This window comes from Anoplopoma fimbria, chromosome 13, assembly GCF_027596085.1.
Source record: "Anoplopoma fimbria isolate UVic2021 breed Golden Eagle Sablefish chromosome 13, Afim_UVic_2022, whole genome shotgun sequence".
Taxonomy (NCBI): domain Eukaryota; kingdom Metazoa; phylum Chordata; class Actinopteri; order Perciformes; family Anoplopomatidae; genus Anoplopoma; species Anoplopoma fimbria.
This window is the reverse complement of record NC_072461.1, coordinates 28844461-28854717: the sequence shown is the minus strand read 5'-3', so window position 1 is coordinate 28854717 and position 10257 is coordinate 28844461. Positions and strand designations below refer to the sequence as shown.

At 45.9% G+C, this 10257-nt stretch overlaps 1 protein-coding gene across 1 annotated transcript in view; it reads left to right on the top strand.

Annotated features, from left to right (window-relative positions):
- Positions 1–10257, top strand: part of LOC129101168 (glutamate receptor ionotropic, NMDA 1-like) — a 39649-nt gene that overhangs the window by 4167 nt on the left and 25225 nt on the right. The window contains exon 3 of the mRNA XM_054610839.1: positions 642–818. Coding sequence (XP_054466814.1) covers positions 642–818 — 177 coding nt within the window. The remainder of the gene's footprint in view (positions 1–641; positions 819–10257) is intronic.

The window sequence follows — 10257 nt, the reverse complement described above, 5'->3', positions numbered from 1 at the left end:
CGTCTGTTAGCTCCGGCTAACGGCTAACACTCTGTATTAAACCTCCCAACACCTAATGAATATAGAATATGAAATATGATTATATACAGGCAGGTTGAAGAACATTTCACACTCATTCACTTTTGTGAATGAGTGTCTATGAGAAAATGACTCTACTTCTCTCTTGATTTATTCCCTCAGTAAACATTGTAAACATGAGTTTATGGTCTCAATCTCTAGTTTCAAGTCTTCTTCAATACAGCATGATGTTCATTTAGTAAATGATGCTCCATTTAGAGTCAAACAGACCATAAAGCAGGGGATGCTTTAGGGCGGGGCTACACACTGATTGACAGGTCCACACCAGAGACGTATACGGCGTCTCTACGTCACTCCTCCTCACTCCATATATGGTCACTTCCTGTTCACTGGTTGCAAAAAAAACAAGATGGCGACGGAGTATTCACTTAACTCAAGTCTTCAAAACGTCCACAAAGCAAACAGAGACGTCACCATGTTTTTTTTTTTTTTTTTTTTTTTTTTTAAATAAACTTAAAATCATACTTCACATATTCACATTAATGATCGTCTCCTGAATACATTGGTAATGTATCAGAGAACACCAGTCTGATACCTGATAACGGATCAATACCTCCCCCCAGAGCATCCACCTGTCCTTCCTGAGGACGGTGCCTCCGTACTCACACCAGGCTCACGTCTGGTTCGACCTGATGAGGGAGTTCAGGTGGAACCACATCATCCTCATCGTCAGCGACGACCACGAAGGACGAGCCGCTCAGAAGAGACTGGAGACGCTGCTGGAGGAGAGGGAGACCAAGGTGAGACACACACACACACACACACACACACACACACACACACACACACACACACACACACACACACACACACACACACACACACACACACATATACATACACACATACACACACACACATATACATACACACACACACACACACACACATATACATACACACACACACACACACATATACATACACACATACACACACACCTATACACACACACATATACACACATATACATATACACACACATATACACACACATATATACACACACACATAAACATATATACACACACACACACATATACACACACACATATAAACATATATATACACACACACATATACACACACATATAAACATATATATACACACACACATATTCACACACCTATACATACACACACATATATACACACATATAAATATACAACACACAGACTCCCGGTGTGTGTGTGTGCTGACCGTCATGTGTTTTTTGGTCATCGCATGACAAACAATGAGCTGCAGTGTGTGTGTGTGTGTGTGTGTGTGTGTGTGTGTGTGTGTGTGTGTGTGTGTGTGTGGTCTTATCAGTTCACTCCTCCATCATCAGACTGCAGTTTCACTTCTATAAACTAAATCAAACCTTGAGACATTTTTTTAAAAAACAGTAAAGTTGTGTTGAGTTAGTGAAACATCTGGACCAGTCCAGATGTTTCACTAACTCAACTTTATGTCAACTTTATGTCATCTCCTGTAAACATCGGTTCAGACAGGAGGAACTTCATGAGCTCCTCTCTAGTTCAGACTCCTCTTCACTCGGTGGAACAGGATCTCATGTGAGCCGGTCTAGACTGTGAGGAGACCAGACCATCTGATCTCCTGACCCTGTGTTTCTGTTGTCATAGTGATAAGATAAGATAAGATAAGATAATCCTTTATTAGTCCCGCAGCGGGGAAATTTGCAGGCTTACAGCAGCAGAGAGTAAAGTGCACACAAGAGACATAGTAGAAGAAGACAAGCTAAAAAAACAAATGAAAAACAAACAAACAAGTATTATAAATAAGCAATAAAAAACAGTAGAAAATCAACAATAACTGAAATATTATATTTACAGACAGAAAAACTATTTTAACTATTATTGCACAGTGTAATGTGTAATGTATTGCACAGGTTTCTATTGTCATGTTATTATTGTCATGTGTCATGTGGTCTACTGGGAGCAGAGCTGGTTGTGCAGCCTGACAGCAGCAGGAAGGAAGGACCTGCAGTACCTCTCCTTCACCACCGGGGGTGAATGAAGGACCTGCAGTACCTCTCCTTCACCACCGGGGGTGAATGAAGGACCTGCAGTACCTCTCCTTCACCACCGGGGGTGAATGAAGGACCTGCTCTCCTTCACCACCGGGGGTGGAGCAGCCGGTGGTGAAGGAGCTGCACAGAGCTGCCAGGGTGTCCTGCATGGGGGGGGAGGTGTTGTTCATCAGGGATGACAGCTTGGCCATCACCCTCCTGTCTCCCACCACCTCCACCGTATCCAGTGGACACCCCAGCACACTGCTGGCCTTCCTGACAAGCTTGTTCAGTCTCTTCTTGTCGGCTGCTGAGATGCTGCTGCTCCAGCAGACCACTGCATAAAAAATGGCTGATGCCACCACGGAGTCAAAGAAGGTCCTCAGGAGTGCTCCCTGCACTCCAAAGGTCCTCAGTCTCCTCAGCAGATACAGTCTGCCAGGGTTCGGTCCAGGGTTCTGTTGTCTCAGGTGGGGCAGGTGATGTACTGGGTGAAGGTGGGCAGAGTGGAGGACGGAGGGGCATGGTTAAAGTCACCAGAGAGGAGGAGGAGGAGGGCATGGTTAAAGTCACCAGAGAGGAGGAGGAGGAGGACATCACCAGAGAGGAGGAGGAGGAGGGGTTAAAGTCACCAGAGAGGAGGAGGAGGGCATGGTTAAAGTCACCAGAGAGGAGGAGGAGGAGGGAGCATGGTTAAAGTCACCAGAGAGGAGGAGGAGGAGGGCATGGTTAAAGTCACCAGAGAGGAGGAGGAGGAGGAGGAGGACATGGTTAAAGTCACCAGAGAGGAGGAGGAGGACATGGTTAAAGTCACCAGAGAGGAGGAGGAGGACATGGTTAAAGTCACCAGAGAGGAGGAGGAGGACATGGTTAAAGTCACCAGAGAGGAGGAGGAGGACATTGGGATGTTGTGTCAGCAGCCTGCTTATCGGCGAGTGTATGACGTCACAGGCCGCTTCTCCGTTAGCAGAGGGGGGAACATACGCAGCTATCATGATAACATGTGAGAACTCCCTCGGTAAATATACCGGCCTCATGCTAACGGCCAACAGCTCAATGTCCTCTGTACAGGTCTGCTCCTTAACAGTGATGTGTCCAGAGTTACACCATCTATCATTCACAAACACTGCCAGACCTCCTCCCTTCCTCTTACCACTCTCCGCTGTCCTGTCTGCCCGGATGATGCGGAACCCGTCCAGAGCAGCGTTGGTGTCCGGAGTCAGCTCCGTGAGCCATGTCTCCGTGAACACCATGACGCTACACTCCCGGTATTCCCTCTGATGGCGAGTCAGTGCTGATAGCTCGTCCATCTTGTTGGGGAGAGACCGTACGTTTCCCATGATGATGGAGGGGAGGACGGGTTTAAAACGTCTCCTCCTGGCGCGACGTTCTGCCCCAGCACGGCATCCCCGTCTCCTCCTCCTCAGCTCACGGGGAACCTCGGGTCTCTCCTCCGGCAGCAGCAGCGCCGTGTCCCGGAGCGCTAACAGCTGACCCCTGCTGTAAACAATGGGGTGCAAAAAACTGCAGGTAGACCACGTGAAACTCTACGTGTCTCGCTGCCATAGTGCACAAGTGTTTACAAAAATTAAATAAGTAAAAAAAACAAAAAACAGAAAGTAACAAAAAAACACAATTTAAAGGAAAAAGCTCACAGGTGAGCAGGAGCTGCTGTAAGAGGCAGCCACTCGCGCGGCGCCATCAATGAGATGGTGATTCAGTGTTGGTTTAGCATGGGAGCATGTTAGCATCGGTCAGATTAGCATCAACATTAGCATCAACATGTTTCAGTTCCTCCTTTTTCACAATAAAAGTCATTCCAGAGACTTCCAGAGCTTTCATCCATCGTCTTCCTCTAACCGGGTCGGGTCCTGTTGGAACTTGTTGAAGCGTTCTGAGGAGGAGGTCCGTCTACCCAGAAACATTTACCAGATCTATAATCCCTCCAGTGTCTTGGTCTACCTCTGGACCTCTTACTAAAACCTCTAAAGGATGATGAACCTCCTCAGCTGGTCCCTTTAGACCTGAAGGATCTCTGTCTCTAAAGAGTCCAGACTCCCTACTAAGGAAGTTCATGTCAGACGCTTGTATCCTCGATCTCATTCGAGTCCTCCTCCAGCTAGATGTTCTCCTTCAGCTAGATGTCCTCCTTCAGCTAGATGTCCTCCTCCAGCTAGATGTTCTCCTCCAGCTAGATGTCCTCCTTCAGCTAGATGTCCTCCTTCAGCTAGATGTTCTCCTCCAGCTAGATGTTCTCCTTCAGCTAGATGTCCTCCTTCAGCTAGATGTCCTCCTCCAGCTAGATGTCCTCCTTCAGCTAGATGTTCTCCTCCAGCTAAATGTCCTCCTCCAGCTAAATGTCCTCCTTCAGCTAGATGTTCTCCTTCAGCTATATGTCCTCCTCCAGTTAGATGTCCTCCTTCAGCTCTGGTCTCCACCAGACAGCCCTGATGACCTTCTGACCTTTGAACCTGGCCCACTGGGATGCCATGTCTCCAGGCTCCTCTGGGATGCTGGAAATATGCTAGTGGGGGGTCCACAGGGTGGTGGTCCACATGGTGGGGGTCCACAGGGTGGTGGTCCACATGGTGGGGGTCCACAGGGTGGTGGCCCACAGGGTGGGGGTCCACATGGTGGGGGTCCACATGGTGGTGGTCCACATGGTGGTGGTCCACAGGGTGGTGGTCCACATGGTGGGGGTCCACAGGGTGGTGGCCCACAGGGTGGGGGTCCACATGGTGGGGGTCCACATGGTGGTCCACATGGTGGTGGTCCACAGGGTGGTGGCCCACAGGGTGGTGGTCCACAGGTGGGGGTCCACATGGTGGTGGTCCACAGGGTGGTGGTCCACAGAGTGGGGGTCCACATGGTGGTGGTCCACAGGGTGGTGGTCCACAGGGTGGGGTCCACATGGTGGTCCACAGGGTGGTGGTCCACAGGGTGGGGGTCCACAGGGTGGGGGTCCACATGGTGGTGGTCCACAGGGTGGTTTATCGGGGCCCTGGTTTCCCTTTTCTGGTTGAGGAGCTACGACTCTTTTCTGTCTGATTCATAGAGGGTCAGTGAAGACCCCTTCACCACTTAACCTTTGGATACCCTACCAGGAGCTATTACCGCCCACCAACACAGCTCCCAGGGTCTCTGGAGGAAACCCCCCCCCCCCACACACACACATTAAGGTGGAGGTTCTCTGGAGGAGACTGAACACTAGATCTCTGTTTGTTCTCCGACTCTGAGATGTTTACCATCAACAGATGTTTGTAGAAATGGAACTGCTCCCTTCACCTCCTTCACCTCCTTCACCTCCTTCATCCCTCCTTCATCCCTCCTCCATGCCTCCTTCATCCCTCCTTCATCCCTCTTCCGTGCCTCCTTCACCCCTCCTTCATCCCTCCTTCATCTCCTTCATCCCTCCTTCATCCCTTCCCTCCTTCATCTCCTTCATCTCCTTCATCCCTGCTTCATCTCCTTCATGCCTCCTTCATCCCTCCCTCCTTCATCTCCTTCATCCCTCCTTCATCTCCTTCATCTCCTTCATCTCCTTCATCTCCTTCATCCTCCTCCTGGCTTTTATATTGGTTCTGGCTTTAAAGCAGTTTCTCTTTCTTCTTCTTTCGTTTAGTTTTTTTAATCTCCACCAAGAATGTTTTTTCTAGTTTGTTAGTCAGGAAGTGGACTCTGAAAGCTGACGAGAGGCTCCACTGACCAATAATAATAATATTAATAATATTAATAATATTAATAATAATAATATTAATAATAATATTAATAATGATAATAATGATAATAATAATATTATTATTATTAATAATAATATTAATAATTAATAATAAGAACCGGGACACATAGAGATTCAATCTTTTTAATAGAGACTAGTTTCTGTCTCAGTTTGAACATCTTCATTCTTTTACTTTAATTCAAAAAATCTTATTCCATGTGTCCTTTAATCTTATTTTTGATCTTTTTTTTGTTGCATTTGATGATTAATTTCTTAAAATATTTTTGCTGTTCTGTCTTGGTGGAGTTTAGTTTATTATCATCTCTTTCTTTAATTAAGTTTTTCTACATTTATAGTTTTTTCTGTATTCCAGTTTATTTTTCTTCCGTTCTCTCCGTCTGTCTTTTGGTCCTCGTCATCCTTCAGTTCTTCACCTCCTCTGTTGTCTGGTTTCTCACCTCCTCCACACTGAAGGAGTCGGAGTCGAGCAAACACATCTCAGCTGTCGACCTGCTTCACTGTTAGACCACCTGTCTGTCTGTCTGTCTGTCTGTCTGTCTGTCTGTCTGTCTGTCCTCGCCTCTGCAGACAGACAGATTCCCTGTGAGGCATCAGGAAGACACAGAACAAAGTGATCAGTAATCAATAATCCATCAACGTTTCCAGTTAATATTATTATAATATCATTAATACCACAGTGTAGAAATACTCTGTTAGGAGTCCAGCAGTCGGTAGTAGTACATCATCAAAATATACTTAAAGCACCAAAAGTGAAAGTACTCTTTATGGAGAACGACCCGTTCAGAAAACAGATAAAGGAGCAGAATATAAATATGAATAAATTAGTTATAGTTTAATTCCTCGGATCTATTCTGACCTTTGTTTGTTACGTAATAAACACAACGTGAACAATATATTCAGCTTCATATCGTCTTCGTTTCCACACACAGACCTGGACAGATGTTTGGTAAACGTAGGTTTGATGAGTCTGAATGTTTGAGTGGTGAAGCTGAAGATGGTTTAAACGGAGAAGCAGAACATCTCCATCCCTCTGCGACTCCTCTAAATAAAGTCAGAGGAAGTCAAACCAGTCCAGACGAGTGAAAGTTTAGAAAAGTATAACGGTGACTTCCTGTCTCCCAGCGGCGCCTCGTGAGCCTCATGAATGTTGGAGGAGGAACATGAATATTACAGCACATTAGTCGAAGCTGCTGCACTGAACGGCAGCGTTTCTGAATTAAACATCTGGTCCATGATGTCATGATGAGGATGGAGACAGTCACACGATGAGGACACGATGAGACGGAGGTCAGACTGTGACACCTAGAGGACGGAGGGTCAGCATCAGACGGACAGCAGGTCTTTATCTGAACCCTGCTGTGAAAAACCAGAGTGGTCTGAAGATCCTCCAGACAAAGATGGAGGAGGAGTAAAGAAAGTATCTACGACCACGGACTCACAGGAAGTCAGAAGTGAGGAACTGGTGGAACCGGTGGCACCTCCAGAACCGATGACCCGATTCAATGTCTCTCAGTCCAGGCTGCAGGAGCAAGTTCTGTCCTGGGTTCCAGCGGAGAACCCTATAAGGTCTTTGAGCAATACCTCAAACTCCGACTGCGACTCAGGCAGATGTTACGGTGATCTGGTGGAGACGAAAGAGGAGGAGTCATCATCTCACTGAGTCCAAAAGAAGATGTTCTTCAAGATTGTGTCCCAACCGAGTTCCTCTTGAAGAACACAGTCTTAAGCTTTGAAGTGACCATATATGGAGTGAGGAGGAGTGACGTCGACCTGTCAATCAGTGTGTAAATCAAAGTCCTCAGTGGATGTTTACTTCAGGGAGCGCGTTCAGTCCGGTATTTGAACATTCTGATGTGAGTGATAATATTAGTGACGATGTTACTGCAGATTATATTAAAGAAAAACTGACATTAATAAAGAGAATCTGAGACTTAAATAGAACAGATGTTAAAATAAAGTAAAATTCAATATGGTAGAATAAAATATATAACTATTTATGTAAACTGTGGTGTGTTCAGGTATTAACACGCAGTAGAAGTACAACATCCAAGTACTTTACAACCTTCACACATTAACAAGTTCAGCCTGAAACCGACAGGAAGTAAAAAGCTTTATAAAGGTGTGTGTGTGTGTGTGTGTGTGTGTGTGTGTGTGTGTGTGTGTGTGTGTGTGTGTGTGTGTGTGTGTGTGTGTGTGTGTGTGTGTGTGTGTGTGTGTGTTCAGGGATTCCCTGTGAGGATGTATATTTAATGAGATGAACATTTGGAGCGTATTGAATGAAGACTAATGGGACGCTCACAACGTTCAGACTCTTGGTTTTGTTTTTGGACGTAAACTTTGGTTTCCTGTCGTGCTTTGAGGTCAGGACATGGATCCAGATGTTTGGGCTGTGAGGTCGGAGATATGTCGATATTATTGAGACCCAAAACACAGCTTTTATTAATAAATATTATTAGGAGACGTTCACATGACGCTTTTTTTTTGCGCTCTCAAATGCATCATCGTCAACGTAGATGCTCTTTAGGAACGCTGGAGGGAGCAACGCATGGTGGACAGACAGACAGACAGACAGACAGACAGACAGACAGACAGACAGACAGACAGGCAGACAGGTAGACAGACAGACAGACAGACAGGTAGACAGACAGACAGACAGACAGACAGGTAGACAGACAGACAGGTAGACAGACAGACAGACAGGTAGACAGACAGACAGACAGACAGGCAGACAGGTAGACAGACAGACAGACAGACAGAGACAGACAGACAGACAGACAGACAGACAGACAGGTAGACAGACAGACAGGTAGACAGACAGACAGGTGGACAGACAGACAGACAGGTGGACAGACAGACAGACAGGTAGACAGACAGACAGGTAGACAGACAGACAGACAGACAGGTGGACAGACAGACAGACAGACAGGTAGACAGACAGACAGGTAGACAGACAGACAGACAGACAGACAGACAGACAGACAGACAGACAGACAGACAGACAGACAGACAGACAGACAGACAGACAGACAGACAGACAGACAGACAGACAGACAGACAGGTAGACAGACAGACAGACAGACAGGTAGACAGACAGACAGACAGACAGACAGACAGACAGACAGACAGACAGACAGGTAGACAGACAGACAGACAGACAGACAGACAGACAGACAGACAGACAGGTAGACAGACAGACAGACAGACAAACAGACAGACAGACAGACAGGTAGACAGACAGACAGACAGACAGACAGACAGACAGACAGACAGACAGACAAACAGGTAGACAGACAGGTAGACAGACAGACAGGTAGACAGACAGATAGACAGACAGGTGGACAGACAGGTGGACAGACAGACAGGTGGACAGACAGACAGGTAGACAGACAGGTAGACAGACAGACAGGTAGACAGACAGATAGACAGACAGGTGGACAGACAGGTGGACAGACAGACAGGTGGACAGACAGACAGGTAGACAGACAGACAGACAGGTGGACAGACAGACAGACAGACAGGTGGACAGACAGACAGACAGGTGGACAGACAGACAGACAGGTGGACAGACAGGTCCATCTCTTATTTCTCAGTAACAATAATTAAACTTTAGGAACGCTGCAGCGAGCAACGATGTCATGTGACGAGGACTAACCAATCAGAGCTCTGCTTTCTGTACACATCAGTCTCAGTTAAATATATGAAGGAGAAGTGAATGAAAAAGCTGTTGACTCTTTCAGTCCATAAAGAATTCATAACAATCAACGTGTTTAATGATAATTTTGAAAAATGGAAAAATGTATAAAAAAATCCTTAATTGTGCGAAACAGTTTTGAAGCTCTAACTGAATAAGTGGAGACGTGGTGACCATTAAAGAGCATGAGAACTATAGAAACCGATTCTCTGTAGAAGGTCAGCTGGTCCAGGTTCTTCTTCTGCTTCTACTCTTGTTACTGACGAAGTCTTTAAACTAATTTACCTTCCTATTTTATTTGCTTAAGTTTCACTGAACACGACAAACAGCACGATGAGAGAACAAAGAGAGAACCGATGGACCATGTTCTCCTGGTGGATCTCAGTCCTTCAGGTTCAGACGTTCAGAGGTTCAGTTCTCTCGTCTTCATCTTCTGGAACTCGTCTGTGATGTCGCTGATGAGTCGTCTTTCTGTTTATTCTTTGTTCTCCGTCGGCTCTAAAAATAAGAAACAAGGCTTCATGTTTATTTTTATCTCCATGACTAAAAATAATCAGAAATAAGCCAGAAGTTTGTTTCATTTCAAACACAATAAAAAGGTCTTTAATGTTTTGGATTAATAACAAAAATATGATCATTTAGACCAATAATTACATTTTAGAAAAAACAGACAAACAGGTGTACAGACAGACAGACAGACAGACAGACAGACAGCTGTACAGACAGACAGTCAGACA